The sequence below is a fragment of the Ictalurus furcatus genome, chromosome 9 (assembly GCF_023375685.1).
Source record: "Ictalurus furcatus strain D&B chromosome 9, Billie_1.0, whole genome shotgun sequence".
NCBI classification, from domain to species: domain Eukaryota; kingdom Metazoa; phylum Chordata; class Actinopteri; order Siluriformes; family Ictaluridae; genus Ictalurus; species Ictalurus furcatus.
Genome location: NC_071263.1, coordinates 13,122,442 through 13,141,599, shown reverse-complemented (window position 1 = coordinate 13,141,599; position 19,158 = coordinate 13,122,442). Strand labels below are relative to the sequence as shown.

General features: G+C 38.5%; 1 protein-coding gene across 12 annotated transcripts in view; it reads left to right on the top strand.

The window, feature by feature from the left end:
• The window catches only part of dnmt3ab (DNA (cytosine-5-)-methyltransferase 3 alpha b), a 64,616-nt gene extending 49,367 nt beyond the window's left edge, over positions 1-15,249 (top strand). For 11 of the 12 annotated variants that reach the window (XM_053633367.1, XM_053633366.1, XM_053633365.1 and 8 more), the window contains 8 exons: positions 666-750; positions 2,184-2,329; positions 2,474-2,564; positions 2,747-2,895; positions 5,763-5,848; positions 8,628-8,697; positions 8,806-8,924; positions 11,242-15,249. In XM_053633367.1, the coding sequence (XP_053489342.1) occupies positions 666-750; positions 2,184-2,329; positions 2,474-2,564; positions 2,747-2,895; positions 5,763-5,848; positions 8,628-8,697; positions 8,806-8,924; positions 11,242-11,383 (888 nt within the window). In that variant the 3' untranslated portion in view covers positions 11,384-15,249. The remainder of the gene's footprint in view (positions 1-665; positions 751-2,183; positions 2,330-2,473; positions 2,565-2,746; positions 2,896-5,762; positions 5,849-8,627; positions 8,698-8,805; positions 8,925-11,241) is intronic. The other variant, XM_053633368.1, reaches the window with a different exon arrangement.
• Positions 15,250-19,158: the final 3,909 nt, after the last annotated feature.

The following is a 19,158-nucleotide window of genomic DNA, read 5'->3' as shown; positions in this document are numbered from 1 at the left end:
TGGCTATGGCATCTTCAGGATTCAAACTTGCGATCTCCTGACGATAGGGCAAATGCTTTTTCTTTTTATTATTATTATTATTTCTTTTTATTTATCCTTTATTTAGCCAGGAAAGTTCCATTGAGATACAAGATCTCTTTTTGTCAAGACAGCAGCACAAATAGTTTCATTTAGAAGAAACAGTTTCATACATTGAAACATATACAATACAAAAACACAGGGGAAATAGCAAAAGAAAAAATACATAGAGGCCATAGCAGCGATATCCATAACACATTTCACCTCAAGTCAAGAATTATGCTAAACAAGAACATTTCTTCTTTATGGCAGTTTGTAAAAGAATTTTTAAAGTATTCTTCTGTTGCGCCATTCAAGAGGCACTAATATTTATTGTTTGTCAATTATGTTGTTGCTTTTTGAAAATTGTATGAGCCCACCACACATGTACATCCATAGCTTCATCACTTTGCAATGCCTGAAGAAAGCAACTATGTTGTTACCTATTTACCCACCCCACCACACCCCTCCACCCTGCCCACCGAAAATAACAATTTTGGAACTGCCCCATATGTGCCATTACTTTTTACTGTGCAGTCTGTCTCTTCTTCTCTCTTCCTCTCCCTCCTTCTCTCCTCCCTTTCACTCATATATACTTTCTCTCTCAGGCACCTCCAAAACTCTACCCTCCCGTTTTGGCAGAGAAGAGAAAGGCGATTCGTGTGTTATCACTCTTTGACGGAATCGCTACAGGTGAAAGGAGAATGCACACTCTCGTTTTTGTACTCTCAGCAGGATGTTGTGCTGATCACATTACAGCCGTCTTTTCCTTATAGTGGCTTTACATTGTTGCATATTGACTAAAGTGTTATTGACAGGACTGCATCTTAGGCCCTGTTCACACTAGTGTGCTTTCGTTTTAAAACGCGTAACTGTTGCTACGGTTATGCCTGTCGTCTACACTACTCCAGCGTTTTCGACCCTTGAAAGCAGAGACTTTTGGAAACGCCGAAGACCCCGTTTTAGTTTGAAAACTCCAGGATCGCATTTCAGTGTAAACAGACCAAACCAAAGACTTTTGAAAACGAAGGCGTGGCTTTGCCCACATTCGCTCCCTGATTGGTTCTTCTGGATCATTCCGTATCCTTGTCTGATTCGTCAAGCCCCTACCATATGACCGTACGTTACCTTGATCATATACACAATAACACGGAGACTGAACCGCAAGCTTTGCTGGCTTTGTCGTCATTCTTAGCAGCCATTGTGCAGTTAAATTCTGTATTTTATAATACTGCAGCTGCCTACATGCGCAAGAGGCAAGCTATGATTAGAGCAATCGGCAACAAATCTCATTTCAAGCACCGTAGGCCCTACATGGAATGCCGGTTTGGACTAGCAACCAACTTCATGTTTACACATGCATGCACATGCCCAGTGTGCATGAATGTCATGTGACATGCGTTTTCGGTCGTGTAGTGTGGACGGTGATCGTTTCTGAAAGACAGTGGAAACGCCAGTGTGGACGAGGATCGTTTTCATTTTAAAACGCCGTTTTAAAACTAAAGCGCACTAGTGTAAACAGGGCCTTAAAGTGATAGTTCACCCAAAAATGAAAATTCTGTCATCAGTTACTCACAATCATGTCGTTCCAAGCCCATAAGACTTTCATTCGTCTTTGGAACACAAATGAAGACATGGATTACTTTTATGTTGCCTTTATGAACTTTTCAGAGCTTGAGAGTTTTGGTTACGTGGACTGTAAATGGAGGGACAAAACTCCCTAGTTTCATTAAAAACGTCTTCATTTTTGTGTCAAAAATGTCTTCATTTTTGTGTCAAAAATGACAGAAAGTCTTATGGGTTTGGAACGACATGAAAGACATTTTTGGGTGAACTGTCCTTCTAATGACTCTGTTAAACATAATATAAATATATATATATACAGATCCAAGTACATATGGACACGTATGTTTTCCCACTGTTTATTTTTTGGTACATTACACGAATGGGAATCACTTGTCTCTGCATTTTGATTTCAAAAATATTATTCACATTTCCCAAATTGCATGACAAGCGCAAAACGATATACTATACCAAAAGTACTATACTATACAAAAATGTACTTCTGTACAAGGCCCTCACAGTTTGCTCAGTGTGTGTGTGTGTGTGTGTGTGTGTGTGTGTAGGTCTGCTGGTGCTAAAGGATCTAGGCATTCAGGTGGAGCGCTATGTAGCCTCTGAGATATGTGAGGACTCCATCACTGTTGGTATTGTACGGCACCATGGGCGCATCATGTATGTTGGCGACGTGAGGAACGTCACACGAAAGCACGTGAGTTTCCCTGCTCAAAATGTTACTTCTGAAAGAACCGAGGTGTGCATAATTTATGAAGCACCTTTATTATACACGAAGATATTTTTAACCCTTAATTGGCCTCCTGTTCTTTCTGTGTCTCTTTCCTTTCTGTATCCATAGATACAAGAGTGGGGACCTTTTGATCTTGTCATCGGAGGAAGCCCCTGTAATGATCTGTCTATAGTTAATCCAGCACGGAAAGGTCTCTACGGTAAAATCATATTGCATGCAAAATCAACACTTTAAGCATTTTTGATTGATTTTAAATTAAAGTTAGTTTGTATTTTGTTTTGCATTGCATTGTAATGAACAAATTTGCATAGCAGTATATCCTGATCCTCTTCCCTTAATTTTTCTGTACCTAATTTTCTTATCGCCACACACACACACCAGAGGGCACGGGGCGGCTGTTCTTTGAGTTTTACCGGCTTTTACATGAAGCTCGTCCTAAAGAAGGAGACAACAGGCCTTTCTTCTGGCTTTTTGAGAACGTAGTGGCTATGGGTGTCAGTGACAAGAGGGACATCTCTCGCTTTTTAGAGGTGTGTGTTTGCTTATACTCATGACACAGACTTACACACACAGAAACACACAAATACAAAAAGTGTTCAGGTTTTGAGGACTGGATTTTTTTTTCCTCTGCTAGCCAAGTTGTATGATGTGTTCTTCTGCAGCGAGCAATAAACCATTTCTTTGCTGCCACCAAGTGGAAGTTCCCAAGATAAAATAAAAACACAATGTGTGCTTTTTTTTTTTAACCAGTTTTAGTAAGATTTTTAAAATTAGTTCCAGTGAGGTTAAACATGCCATATCATATTGTTTCAATTTATTTAAACAAAGACATTTATGCACAATTGTGTCACGCAAACTCCTTTTGTGTGTATTTTTCTTCGACAAAACACAACATGTCCATCAGAAAGAAGAGAATTCTTTCACACAACCTTCCTTCATGCTTCATGCTTATGTTCAGGCCCACTTTCAAAAGAAAAATCTGAATCATCTTAGGATTCAATAACTTTTTATCCTACTTTAAAAACTGTAAAAGTTTGAAATTTAAGGTTGAAATTGAAGTCTGCTGGTATATACTATGCTTTGTTTAAAATAGATAAGGCATATCAATCATTTTATAAAGAAACCCATTTGGGGTGCCAAGGCTCTGGGTTACTGAGAGCAAGTCCCTCAACCCTCTCTGCTCCAGGGGCACCATATCATGGCTGACCCTGTGCTCTGACCCCAGCTTCCTGACATGCTGGGATATGCGATGAAAAAAGAATTTCACTGTGCTGTAATATACAGTGGGGGAAATAAGTATTGACCGTGTCAACATTTTTTTCAATAAATATATTTACTTTGAGGCTATTCACATGAAATTTTCACCAGACTTTGGTATTAGCTCAAGAAATCCACAAATATAAAGAATTCACAACATTAAGACCATAAATAAAGTTATGTGTAATAAAGTGGAATGACACAGGAAAAAAGTATTGAACACGCTAAGAAAAAGCAGTTCTCCCTGGCAAGGTACTGTAAGGCAAGGAACCAGCTGAAATCCGTAAGTAATTATACCTCCTATCTGTGCAGATTAATATCAGCTGGGTTAGTAAATTGATGGTCTATAAAAAGGCTTTTCATTACCAAGGTGTCACACAAGAAACATCTCATGATGGGTAAAAGCAAAGAGCTCTCCCAAGACCTTCGAAGCCTTATTATTGCAAACATATTGATGGAATCGGATACAGACATATTTCAAAACTTCGGAACCTTCCAGTAAGCACCAATGGGGCCATTATCTGCAACTGGAAGCAACATTACTCCGTCATCAACCGGCCACGCACAGGAGCTCCTCAAAAGATTTCTGACCAGGGAGTCAGAAGAATAGTCAGAAGAGTAGCCCAAGAGCCAAGGACCACTCAGAAAGTGCTCCAGAAACACTTGGAGGCAGCAGGTGCCATTACTAAAGAAAAGGCAAGTCGAAGCTCTTTAAAGTTTGCTACGATTCATTTGGCTGTCATACTACACACCATGTTTGGAGAAGAAATGGCACTGCAGATCACCCTTAAAACACTATAGCAACAGTGAGGTTTGGAGGTGGAAGCATCATGGTGTGGGGCTGTTTTTCATCGCATGGTACTGGCAGACTTCATATAATTGAAGGAACGATGAATGGAGCCCTTTACTGGGAGATTCTTGAGAAGAATCTGCTGCCATCGACCAGCATGATGAAGATGAGATGTGGGTGGACCTTCCAGCAGGACAACGATCCAAAGCATACAGCAAAGGAAACGCTCAATTGGTTTCAGAGAAAAAAAATCAAGGTGTTGGAATGGCCCAGTCAATCACCTGACTTGAATCCAATTGAACAAGATTTAAAGACAGTATGTTTAGAAGAATGGGTCAAAATCACACCTGAATACTGCGGCCGATTAATATCTTCATACTGGAAGCATCTTGAAGCTGTCATCACAAACAAAGGCTTCTCCACTAAGTATTAAATAAATTTCAGTTAGCGTGTTCAATACTTTTTTTCCTGTGTCATTCCATGTTATTACGCATCTTTAACATTTGGATTTCTTTATATGTGTGTATTTCTTGAGTTAATTCCTGGTGAAAATTTCATGTGAATAGCCTCATTGGAAATATATTTACTGGAAAAACTGTTGATGCATTCAATACTTATATCCCCCACTGTATATGTGACCAATAAATACTCATTATCATTATTAACAGATTTGCTGGTAATGAGCGCAACCGTAATTAGTAAATATATGTACTAATTGTGTACGGTGGCTTAGTAGTTAGCATGTTTGCCTCGCACCTTCGGGGTTGAGGGGTTTGAATCCCGCCTCCGTCCCGTGTATGTGGAGATTGCACGTTCTCCCCTAGTTTCCTCCGGGCACTCCGGTTTCCTCCCGCAGTACAAAGACATGCATTCTAGGCTGATTGGCATCTCTAAATTGTCTGTAGTGTATGAATGTGTGTGCGATTGTGCCCTGCGATGGGTTGGTACCCCGACCAGAGTGCCCCGAGTTCCCTAGGCTAGGCTCCTGGCTCCCCCACGACCCTGTGTAGGATAAGCTGTATGAAAATGGATTGATGGATGGATGTACTAATTGATTTGAATAAGCAATCATGCTGGTAAAAACCCAGAGTAAGAATTCTGTGTATATTTCATAATTTCATCTTTAATTCCTACATCTAGTGCATTTGCCTATTTATGTGGACATATTTATACTGGCTTGTATTTTTATTAGATTCCAGATGTTCAGCGTCAGTGAAATATAATTCTTAGTTTGATTTAACAGATTTGGCTTACAAACAAACAAACAAACAAATAAATAAATAAAATAAAATAAAACAAGGCACTTGTTATTTCTTCACAAAAGCCTGTTATCTCTGTTCCACTTAACAGTGCAACCCAGTGATGATCGATGCGAAGGAAGTGTCCGCTGCCCATCGTGCCCGCTACTTCTGGGGAAACCTTCCTGGCATGAACAGGTTGGTTCAAGAATGGTGAGGGAAGCAACCGTGCTTATGTCTAAACCTTCCCTCAGTTCACCCCACATGCTACCTCACCATTCTCCACGAATTCTCCTTACCATGCAAAAGAGCAGCATTTCCCAACCGGGGAGCTGCGGCACCGGGGAGCCGTCTGATGAGAGCAGGGGTGCCCTGTGAAAATCCTTCAAACATTTCTAAAATGCTAAAATGTGTATAAAACATTTAATATGTATATGATACATATCTGATGTCTGAGATAATAACAGAAATAATAAGACAGACACACAAGCATAGTAATAATAATAATAATAATAATAATAATATATATATATATATATATATAAAAGAAATTCCCTCCCCCTCGCTGAGCTGCACAGCAGCACGTCAACATCAGTATGTGTAAGGTATGCGTGTGTTTTATCCTAATAATTAGTGTGTGACGATGCATGTGTAGTGCAAAAGAATATGGACAGTATTGTTAAAAGAAAAGCTCCAGATGCTTTTGGACTATCAACTTCATCCTCGTGTAGCTAAAGCCTTGTTTATACTTCCACCTGGCTCCACAGCGTCCACTGACTGCGCGCGCACCTCCCTAAACAGACGAGGCATTTATACTTGTTGTAATATTCTCTGAAACGAAAGAAACAGGAATAAACGAACAGGAAGTAGCTGAGAGAAGAAGTAGTTTGTCGGAACAACCATGGCAACGCTTAAAAACAAGGTGTCTTGCGTGGAGTTGCTGAATGCCAAGGAGGAATTGTTGTGTTTGTTGTTGATGATTGTTTTCAGTAAACTTCACCAAAACCCACAGTATAAAAAAAGAGCAAATAATCATATAAAACCCAGTAAACCTTGAGATTATCACTTGTCAAATTATAACAAAATACAGTTATAAATATGAGAACATGTATAAAACTAAATTGAACAACCTCAATTTTTTTATTTTATCCATTTCATTAAGATTTTTATTAAACATGGCTTTAAATAAACATTAAATTGGCTTCTTATTTATTGTAGGCTCATTTTGTAAATGTTAGCAATTACTGCAGACATACAGTAAGCAAAAAGTGGGAGCTTCCTGCAAATGTAATTTTTCACATTTACAAAATCAGGTGATTGTTTGCACATCAGTGTAAATGTCTCTTTATGTATAGAGACAAAAGAAAGTTATTACAGAATGATCACTCTGTATGGCCGCCCATCCATGTAAACATCTTTATTTATAAAAGACAAAAGAATGAGGTTTAATCACTGTGTCTGACAGTGTCGTGTAGTGTTTATTTCTGAAGATACTGATGAATGAAAACATGGTGCACCCCCCAAAAAACTTTCAGCTTTGACTTTATTCTAGGGATGTCACGAGAACGATACTTTGGTACCAAGTCGGTACCAACATTCTTAAAATGTGACGGTACTTGTTTTTCTGCACTATCGTTGGAACCGTTTCTAATGGAGGTACCGAGGTTGCAATTCGTCCGGACCTGATGGGGGCAGCAAATACGCGCAAGTGTTTTAGTCGGTCCACAAGTGGTGAAGAAGAAGAAGAACGCCTACAAGCACATGGGAAAAACTACAGAAGATTAGCTTAGCTTAACAAGTTTAGCTCCGCCCCGACTCGTTGAGAGGAAAAGAGAGGAAAGCTAGTATCAGTTTTCGATGTGCAACCGATGCTATCGTTCATTTCAAACAAAGCGAGGAAACACCTGGAATTTGGCGAAGCACGTGAAAGACAGTCCTAGATTATGTTTGACTGAGGCAGCTGACATTGTTGCCATGAAACCAGCTAACATTATGCTCCAAGTAATGTTAGCGATAGCCTGTTATTTGTTAATGATGCGAACGCATTGCAATGTTATAAACTACTCAGCCTGTGTCCTGTCAGCTAAATATAGCCTAATGTCACTAATAATTATTCAAATGTTCATGCTTTTAATAAATATTTTTTGTCTGCCACCATATCAGTGAATTTAAAATAATGCTTGCATTCAGAGTATAAGGTGTGTGTGCACGCGGGTCTGTGTGCGCGCGTGCGTCTGTGTGTGCGCGCACGTTTAGGAGTGCACCTCCACTCACTGTCAGACAGTGTTTGATAACTAAAATCCCCCCCCGCCGTCTCTCTTTGCCAGTATCAGCCAGAGGAGGATGTCCTCCAGGAGAGTTTTTAATTATTTATTATTATTATTTTTTTTTTATTTTTTTATACCACACCGTGGTATCGATGTTGGTATCGAGTATCATGTACTTTTGGTGGTATCGGTACCGACTACTAGATTTTTGGTATCGTGACATCCCTACTTTATTCTTTCAACAGTATGTACAAAGCAAATCAAAATCACTATTTTGAAACCTTTCCATGAATTTTGTGCCATCTGGCTATCTCTATGGTCCCGCATGGATGGATCATAGAGATGCCTGTATAATCGTGCCTCGAGTCATTCATTTTTGGATGTGACACCGTGCTGCAAATTACAAAAAACGGCGTACAAACCGACACGTGGAATGAGGCCTCTCGCACTCAACATGCTCGACCGCCCACTCTGCGATGACGTCATTTTTGTATCCTGCTATTTTGGACGCGTCGAGTATAAACCAGGCTTAACGCTGTCTAGCATTAGTGTTTGTGTAGGGAGCCACAAATTTAAAAAAATTTTCAAAGGGTGCCGTGACTGAAAGAGGGTTGGGAAACGCTGCAATAGAGTGCATCTCTCTAGTTGTTCCTCTCTATTTCTCTGTTTCTCTTTCCATCTCTCATTTGATCTGGTTTTCCTCAACATAGACCTCTGACTGCCATGGGCAATGACAAACTGGACCTGCAAGACTGTCTTGAACATGGCAGGACTGCAAAGGTAAAAACTGCCACTTAAATATCCTGAATATATAACTGACATGGGCAAATACCAAATTAATATTTTTTAACAAAACTGAAAAATAATTCATATGTTTTCATTTTTCAGTTCGATAAAGTGAGGACCATCACCACTCGGTCGAATTCCATAAAGCAGGGCAAAGATCAGCACTTCCCTGTTTACATGAATGACAAAGAGGACATCCTGTGGTGCACTGAGATGGAGAGGTATGAGAATTTCTCCATTAATCTCACATTTTGCTTTAAAATAATAATGTTTCATAAAAGTATTACTGTAAAACAGGCTGATTCAGCTAGTGGCCAGTGGGTTAAATCTGTCCCACTTAAGGTTTTTCAATAGCAAGATTTACATTACGCAGTGTTATACTTGATCTGAATCTACTGTAGGTGCACTGGGTAGCACTGCCACCTCACGTCTATAGGGTTCGATACTGAACTCAGGTTCCTTCCAGCGTGAAGTTCCACATGTTTCCTTCTGGGTTCTCTGGTTTCCCCTCACCTCCTCCCAAAATATTCTTCGGTGGTGTGGCTACTTTAAATTGTCCCTAGCTGTGAATATGTGTGCATGGTGAATGTGTGTATGGTAGACAAGTGTCTCCTCCCAGGATGTATTCCCACCTCACATCCAGTGTTCCAAGGATAGGCTTTGGATCTATCGCAATTCTGACCAGGATGAAATGGTTACAGAAAATGAATGAATGAATAAATGAATCAGTCTACTGTACAGCTAATAAACAGACTGCCCATATATAGACACAAGGAATAACACACGACAGACAGGTTATATGAAAAGAATCCATTCTGGGGTGATGTGATGCTGCATGATGCGAAGCGGAGTGACGTTACCACCCTGAAGTGGATTATTTTCATATAACTGCATGGTTTGGAGTGTGTAATTATGCTATTACGACAATGATTTGCCAGTGATTACAATGTTGAACGATACTTTCTACATTTAACCAAGACAAGTTAAGAGCTGACCATGAGATAAGTTAGTTCCTGTTAACACTTACAGTGTAATCCACTAATTTTGGCACCCTTGGTAAATATGAGCAAAGAAGGCTGTGGAAAATTGTCTTTATTGTTTAACCTTTTGATCTTTTGTTAAAAAAATTCACAATAATACTCTGCTCTCATGGATATTAAACAATTTTAAACACAGCACAGGGTCAGAAAGACTCCAAAACTACAATCTGAAGTCACCTACATCTGAAGTTGTTTGGAAGGGCTTCAAGAAAAAAGCCTCTTCTCTCATCCAAAAACAATTTCAAGTGTCTTTAGTTTGCCAGACATTACTGGAACTTCAAATGGGATCGGGTTCTATGGTGAAACCTAAATAGAGCTGTTTGGCAGTAAACACCAGAGGTGGTTTTGGCGCACACAGAGAGGTGCCCACGGTTAAATATGGTGGTGGCTCTTTAATGTTTTGGGGCTGTTTTTCTGCCAGAGGACCTGGACATTTTGCTAGGATACATGGCATCATGGACTCTATCAAATATCAACAGATATTAAATGAAAACCTGACTGCCTCTGCCAGAAAGCTTAAAATTGGCCATGGTTGGATCTTTCAGCTAGACAGTGATCCAAAACATACATCAAAATCAACACAAAAATGGTTTACTGACCACAAAATCAAGGTCCTGCCATGGACATCCCAGTCCCCTGACTTGAAACCCATAGAAAACCTGTGGGGTGAACTGAAGAGGAGAATCCATCAGCGTGGATCTTGAAATTGCACACCTATATTTAACAAAGATTAATGCTTTAAATACAGCATCAAGTATTTACATATTTCAACCTATTAAAAGACCTTTTCAAAAGCTAGAGAATAGAAATGCGTTTTCAATGAAGATTTAAAAGTGGCTATTGAAGAAGCTGACCTAGCATGGAAAGGGAGACTGTTCCAGAGTTTAGGATCTACCACAGAAAAGGCATGATCGCCTTTGGTTTTATAGCGACCACGAGGAACTCTCAAAAGAAGTTGATCAGATGACCTGAGCGCTCTTGTGGGGGAGTAAGGATGAAGATCACCTCTATATTTGGGCACGAGACCAGAGAGTGCCTTATAGACATAGAGCAGAATCTTAAAATCAACCCTGAATTTCACGGGAAGCCAATGCAGAGATACCATGGTAATGTGATCCCTCTTTCTTGACCCTGTTAAAAACCTAACTGGTACATTTTGAGCTAGTTGTAAGTGAGATAATGCACTTTGAGGGAGACAAATGTACAGTGAATTACAGTAGTTTAACCGTGATGAAATTAGCGAGTGAATCACAATTCTCAGGTCTTTACTAGAAAGAAAAAGTTTGACGTCTGTCTATAAACTGTCAAATAAGGTGTTACCAAAACCGGTGTTCATATCACTGCTGGAATTACTTTGCGCTTAATCACGTTATATTAACATTGAGTAAAGTTCACCGTGGCTTTCTGTAGGCTAGATACTGCATGGCACTGCTGTTTAACATGATGAACTGAAGCCTCATTCCAGTTCATTCTCTCTCTTTGAATTCTTGTCCCCCAGGGTATTTGGCTTTCCCGTCCACTACACAGACGTGTCCAACATGAGTCGGTTGGCGAGACAGAGGCTGCTAGGCCGCTCGTGGAGTGTCCCAGTCATCCGCCACCTGTTTGCACCACTCAAAGAGTATTTCGCCTGCGTGTGAAAGTCAGCGCCGTGAGGAGTCGAGAATCCCAAACTGGTGTATGAAATAACAAGAGCCTTGTATATTATTTACAACATAAACATCAAAGTAGGTATTTCATGGTATTTCTTTTGTTTTGTTTTTCTTTTAAATATTTGACTCTTTTTAAAAAATTCTATTTAATTGTTTTGTTTTTTTTGTTCATTCGTTTGACTTTTTAGCGGTGTTATCCAGAATTTGGATTGATTTATGTGTGCAAGCTATACTTGAGATGGGGCCTCCTATCAAGGCATTGAGAGACAAAGCATGGGAGCAAATGATGGAAAAATAGTAGATCATTCATTTCACCATCGTAAGTTATGGAAAGTCTTAAGTTAGTGACTTTTCAGTAATCGGGCTAGATTTGGGCTACAGGTCGAACGGGCTCGCCTTTCCTTTCCTCTGAGCAACTGAGCCTTTGGCGAGAGCAAAAACAAAAATTCACAAACAAAAAAATGGTGTCTTTCTCTTCCATGTCAGGGGAGCTCTGTCTTAACCAATCCAAAACACCACATCACAAATACCTCTTTGTTTACGGTTTCTATACACAATGGTAATAAAAGGTACTACTGTAATAGGTGACAATATGGTGCTTCAAGGTGGTGAAAAACATTGCAACTCATGTGGTGCTACTACTTCAGACTAGATGTGGTCACCTTCAGACCATTAGCCAGGTTTTAAACAAGGAGACTCTAAACAAGGATTCGTCAAGCCAGGTCTGCCACATCTCATTTTATATCTTTTACAGCCTTTTTTTTTCTTTCTTTTTTTTTTAAACAATACCTTGCTGGTGCTCTGTGTAAACCTCAGCCTTGCAGTCACTGAGGTCAGTTTCCTGCGTCCGTGCACACGTAAAACCTGCTGGCCTGCCACATGGGCCGTGATGTTTTATTTTCTCCTCTATACCTTGAGATAGAAGGCTGTGTTGAGCTACTTTTTTTTTTTTACCTAGCGTCACACAGGCCGGAATCATTACTGTACAACTCTTAGCATGCGTGGCGTTTGCAGGGAGGGCAGTGTTGGGTTTGCTCCTGGCCTGCTGAACCCCTCTCTACAGTGCCTCTCGCAGGCTATCCTCAGTCAGGTGCAACACTTTTAACAATGGTGCGGCTTCACAATGTTCTTCTACCTTTTTATAGCTAATTGTTTTGTGCTGTGTTATCAACAATATCAAGCACTTTTGTATATGTATACTTTTATTTCCGTTGATATTTTTTGAATATTTCTTCTTGACTTCTTGTGAATCATTTTTTTTTATTTTTTATTTGTTATGTTCTATGATGTGAAATGCTCTTAGCATTATATATATGAGGTAGTTATTTTTTATTTCTGTACAGTAGGGCTGTGCCAATAGATGTGAAAGAATGGGTTAGTAGGATAGGGGGAAATTCACCCGTCACTCTGGTGAATAGGCTAAATGAGAAAACAAAAAGCCACCCTTTTCCACGTCCTCATCTGCTACAGTGATATTTTGTCATAAACCACGTAAGGAAAGTTACTGTCTGCTCTCAGTGTAGTGCGTATATGAGCCGTACAGTAAATATGTTCTCTAGATATCCAGTCAGGTCATTACTTTCCTAATGCTTAACTGATGCTTCTCTTGTGTTGTCATTAGTGATGTTTAGTTCCTCCGTCTAATCCACCGCTTTATCCTGGTCAGGGTTGTGGTGAATCTGGAGCCCATCCCAGGAACCCTGCACCGGCCAGTTTATATCAGCCGAAATTCAGTGCTGAACTTGTATTATCATAGCCCTATATTATCATTATGTTTTGGGAGTTTGTGAATTTGATTAGAATTTTAGAAAATGTCTGTGTGCATTTAAATTATTCTACTTAGTACAGATTTGCAAATTGGCCAACTGTCATAAGACATACTATAGAAACAAATTAGAGTTTTTTTTTTATTTTTATTTAATGCATTATACTGCATACATACCTTAATCTTTTTTCATTTTCATTAGTTACTCCATACATATGTTCGAAATGATATTGATGCCCATATTTTTTTGTACATTTTGTACATAGAATATGTTTGTTGCTGTGTTCGTTTTAAAATTACCTATGAGATGTACAAATATAATTCTGTGCTAATATATATATCATGGAATCGAAAGTCTCGCATTGCAAAGAGAGGGGTAATTAACTGCAACCTGAAAAATTGACATAAGCTATGGAGCAGTGGGGTAGGAGGACTTTTGATATTTCATATTTGTATGTCATGCATTGAATAGTGAAAGCAAAAGAATGATTTTAACAGTAGATGGACACTTCCGACTTTACTGCACAGCCCTACATACAAAACAGTCTCTTTAATTTGCATTTAATTCTTTTATAAATACTAAAAGGGGGATTGTAGGTGTTTCCTAAGGTGCTAAACATTTTATCAAATTGAAAATCATGTATTATTTGGACAAACTTGTCTCGACAATGACTGTTTTTATGTTTCTTTTAGTATTGGAAAAGCACTATTATTTTACTCTCTCATATAAATATATTAACAAAGGCATTTTAACTTTGTACTTGAAAAAAAATGATGAAAAGATTCTTATATTGTTTTAGAATAGATCTTGCTGTAGTTGGTGCTTATCTGTGGGAAAATCATGTACTCATATTGGGAAGTAAGAAAAGAATTGTAATCAATCGATCTTGCTGTTAACATGTACTTGCTTATTATCCAGGCAACTTTGTTTTTAAGTCCTACATTCCATGGCATATATCCAGCCCTCCATCTTTTTTTTTTATTATTAAGATCAGTGTTTATTTTATATATTTTTGGCTTTGGTGGCCTATTTGTTTGCTCTTGTAACAATTTCCTGTATATCCTCAGTATATACAGTTGCAATCAAAATGATTCATCGCCCATTGCAAATCAGGTTTATTGTCAAAATTTACAGACCTTTAGCTGTTTGCAATGAACAAATCAAACAAAAGCAAGTGAAATAGTTCAACACAACGAATGCTTCAAGTGGTTTCCCCAAATTCAACTGAAAATGCAACTTACAATGATTTCTCCAGTCTCAAAATTATTCAACCCCTTCATGGCAAGCATCTTTAATACTTGGTAGAGTACCCTTTTGTTATGACCTGCTGCAAACGAGATGCACACCAGCTTCTGGCAGCATTCCTGAGGAATCTTAGCTGATTCCTCATGAGCAATGACCTCCAGTTCAGTAATATTCTTGGGTTTGCGTGCTGCAACCACCTTCTTCAAATCCCACCAGAGATTTTCTATGGGGTTCAAGTCAGATGACTGTGTTGGCCCTGTAGAATCTTCCAGCACTTCTTCTGCAACAAAGCCTTGTTGGAATTTGAGGTGTGCTTGGGATCATTGTCCTGTTGGAAGGTCCAGTGTGGCCCAAGCTTCAGCTTCCTCACAGACGGCATGACGTTTTCTCCTAGGATTTCCTGATACTTCAATGAATACATCTTGCCTTCCACACGCTGCAGGTTTCCAGTGCCAGAGGATGCAAAGCAGCCCTAGAGCATCACCGAGCCACCACCATGCTTGACTGTGGACAGAGTGTTCTTTCTTCATTCTTCTTTCTCCAGACATACCACTGATTCATCGTGCCGAAAAGTTCCACAGAACACAATCCAAAAACTTCTGTGGCTTATTTATATGATTTTGAGACAATTTTCTTGTGCTTTTGGGTCAGTAGTGGTGTACATCTTGGAGTTCTCGCTCAAGCACACCTGGCGCAACTAATGAAGCCCTTGATTAGTTGCATCCGGTGTGCTTGAGACAACATCTGTTTTGCATATTTGTGCTGTTGTGAGGGATTCTATTCAGGGGGTTGAATAATTTTGAAACTGGAGAAATCATTATAAGTTGCCTTTTCAGTTGAATTTGGGGTAACCACAAAGCATTCGTTGTGTTGAACTATTTCAATTACTTTTGTTTGATTTGTTCATTGCAAACAGCTTAAAGTCTGTAAATTTTGACAATAAACCTGATTTGCAATGGGGTTGAATAATTTTGATTGCAACTGTATCTCAGTGTCCTCCAGAGTTTTTGGCACTTTCATAAATATGAGCAAAAATGACATTACACACAATAATGTACGATTCTTCCACTCAAACAATATGATTATTTATCTTTGTTATAACAAAAAAATATCATTGGACCTGCTTTTTTTAAATAATAGAATTTGATATAAGTATGTGCCACAGTTATTGACAGCCCCAAGGAATGTTTTAATAAATACAAACAAATACTTTAAAAACCTATATTATTTTTCATTTGCTCTCAGTCCCCAGGAACTGTGTTGTTGCCTTTAACCATGTCTAGCTTCTCTGGGAGATAACCCAGACAAATCAGGTATGGATATAAAACTACATAAGCAGTTAAAAAATACCATTAAGAAAAAAAAAAAGTTTAAAAAAAGTTTAAAAAAAGTTTTACATGTCTGAAACAGTTGAACATTTGCCAAGATTCTGACCCATGGACTTTACCAGAGGATGGAGAAGGAGTGAAAAAGAACCCAAAGATTAGATTTAGAATGGCAGAGATTGGTTTATTCTTATGGTTGCCCAATTTCAAAGTCAACTGGTAAATGGCATCATCATAACAACAGGCTGTGGTGGAAGCCTTGCAAGGAAGAAGCTGCCATCACATCACAATTGCCATTGTGTTTTGTGAACAGATGAGGAAAAAAAAATTAAACTCATTGGCTATACCATTAGTTTGGTGACAAAAGGGGACTGCAGACAAAGAAAAGTATCATTTGGATCATTGATGCATTGGGGCAGTTTTATGATCTGTGATTTAGGGGAACTTGCAAAGCTTGACAACCTCATGAATTCTGCTAAGTGTCAGGATATTTCAGTCTGGTTCCCTGGTGGACTAGTGGCTAACATGCTGGTCAGGTCAGGAAAACCAAACCCAGACGCTGGAGGGTCACACGATCAGTACTGATCCCAAGCCCAGAAAATGGGGAGGGTTGTGTCAGGAAGGGTATCTGGCATAAACTTGTGCCTGAATCAAAATATCTGCTGTGGTGACCCCAAAAGGGAGCAGCCAGAAGAGGAAGATCAGGATTTTCAGACTTGCCCATAGATAGATCTTTCAACAACATGATGAGCCAAACTATAACAATGCAAAATCAGTTTTGCATTGACCATCTCAGGCTCTAAACCCTACAAAAACTCTGAAAATGTTCTGCATTGAAGAGTGTCCCGGATCCTTCTACAAGTGTCTCTCAACATTACAGAAACAGTCACAGTGCTGTTATTCTCTCCGGGTCAGGCGTCCCAAAATATTCAGTGTAAAGGTGCTGATCATTTTTTGCTGAACATTTATTTTTATATATAAATAATTGCTCATTTTTTATTAATAGTGCCAATGATTCTGGAGAGCATTGTATATTGTTTTCCTCAGTGACACTGTTAATTAGTGTGACCTCTGTGTCATAACTGTTTTCAAGCATACTCTCATTTTGAGATCAGCTCATACAGCAGATGTAGCAGTCATTCTCCGCCTCTACTCCTTCTCTCTTCTGTTTTGTGCCCAGAACTAAGAAAAAAGGCTCCTTATGTACTTGTGCTGGAGAACACTTGAATAAATGTATTGTTTTTTTGTGCAAAAAGCAGCTTCTGTTATTTCTCACTTGTTTTTTTTTTTGCTTGTTTGTTTGTTTTTTTACTTCAGAAAAGGAAACACTCCTAACAGCCAAAATATTTTTCTGAAATATTCATGTTAATTCACAAATGTGTTCATTTAGAGCCCACTCAGGAGACACAGCACAATCCAGTTTCCATAATTCTGTATTCTTGTTATTGTACAATTGCCAACATTCTTTAAACAAAACAGTTTAAGATCTTTAACTGGTTGGCTTTTCAAAACCTCAGACCTTCTAAGAGCTTATATTTGGAGAAATGGTTTGGAGGAAACTCAAATTTACACAAATTTTCCACGTACCTCAACTGTTGCAGAGACATGTTTGGCTCCAACTTTAACTTGAGTATTTGACTTGGCTGCTTAAATCAGAGTACCTTTTCTACATAAACTATTTCAAAAGAGAAAAAATAAGTTTCATTTGAGACCACCAACCAACATGGTTGAGGCAAGTGTGATGATTTTAGTATACATTTTGTATATTGTGTGGTGGCCACAAGCTCTATTGCAATTTAGCGTTCTTTCCTTATTGCAAAGCCACAGGGGAAAAGAAATTGCACATAAAACATGTCTTGAATGATTTACTATTGTCAACTCTTAAAATTATTGGCACCTTTTAAGAGAATGGGCAAAAATTATTGTATGAATTGATTACTAATAATTATTTCCCACTCAAAAAATTGAGAAACATCTTACCTTTTAACAAACATTTTCACATGGACTGCTTTAAATAACACTATTTTTTTCTCAAAATTATATGTGGCAAAAATATTGATACCTCTAAATAGTATTATGGTGTTAGGGGCAGCTGTGATCAGGTGGTTGTGCGGGTTGTCCACTAATCGTATGGTTGGCGGTTTGATTCCCAGCCCACATGACTCCACATACCGAAATGTCCTTGGGCAAGACACTGAACCCTGTTTCTCCCGATGGCAAGCTAGCGCCTTGCCTTTGCTACCATTGGTGTGTGAGTTTGTGTGTGAATGGGTGAATGAGACACAGTGTAAAGCGCTTTGTAGAACTGCTAAGGTTAAAAAAGCACCATATAAGTACAGACCATTTACCAGTTAAATAAAATGATTGAGTTTTAAAATATAAATGTATGAATTAAACGTACATTAAATAACCTAGTCCTGTTGAATTCAGATTGGTTAGCAGCACTGACAGTAGTTCTGGCTGCAAGGCAAATCACAGATTTATATTAATGTTTGTTTTAATACATTATTGTTTCAATACCAACAACTACAAACTAATTACTATAAAGACTAATAATAAATGGATTACAAAAACATGTAATTATTTAACAAGTAATTTTTTTTTTAATTGTTAATATAGTAAAGCTTTCTGTAAGGAGGTTTTATATAGCATTTATGAAAGGTGTCTCTTATGTCAGCGCTTTGTAACAGTCTATGTTTTCCGTCACAGGAGAGTCTTCGGAACAGAGCACTTTGCATTTCTTGTTAACATGGCAAGTTGCTTCCTTTTGTTAAGAGATAAGAAACAGCGAGACTGGTGAAGGAGTGACTGCTACATATAACGTCAGTGATTACAGGAACTAATTAGTCTTGCTGACGTTCCACAACATAAAATGTAACTATAAATGGTTAAAAAGCATGACATATCTTTCATGAATGCATTCTAAATTGTAATCGTTGGCAAATCTCTTCGGTATAAGAGGAATAGAACTTCAGGTTTGTGTTGTAGATTATGAGAATAATCAACTTTGGGGTGGTAGTGTTTTACTCTTTACATATTGTTTTTTTTGTGTGTTAAATTTATATTCACTCTATAATTACCCTGCTGGAAAACAAACAGTAGAAACCATCACATACATTCTAATGGTTTCCACTACAAATACCATTGCAAACCATTACTATTACCATTATTGGTAATTAATGCTATCCACTAGACATAACATGCCACCAATAAAAGGTAACAAATTCATAGTAGATACCCACAGTGACCAGTGCAGTTTCCATTAAAACCAATACAATTCCAAATAAAACCATTAAAAATCGTATGAGGGTTTCTACTGTTTTCCACCTCTTTTCAACAGGGTGTTCACTGGAAATAAGTGGACAGTTTTTATTAAATGCACGGAAAATTAAATTGGAGTGACGTCTGAATATGGGTTTGTATAAAT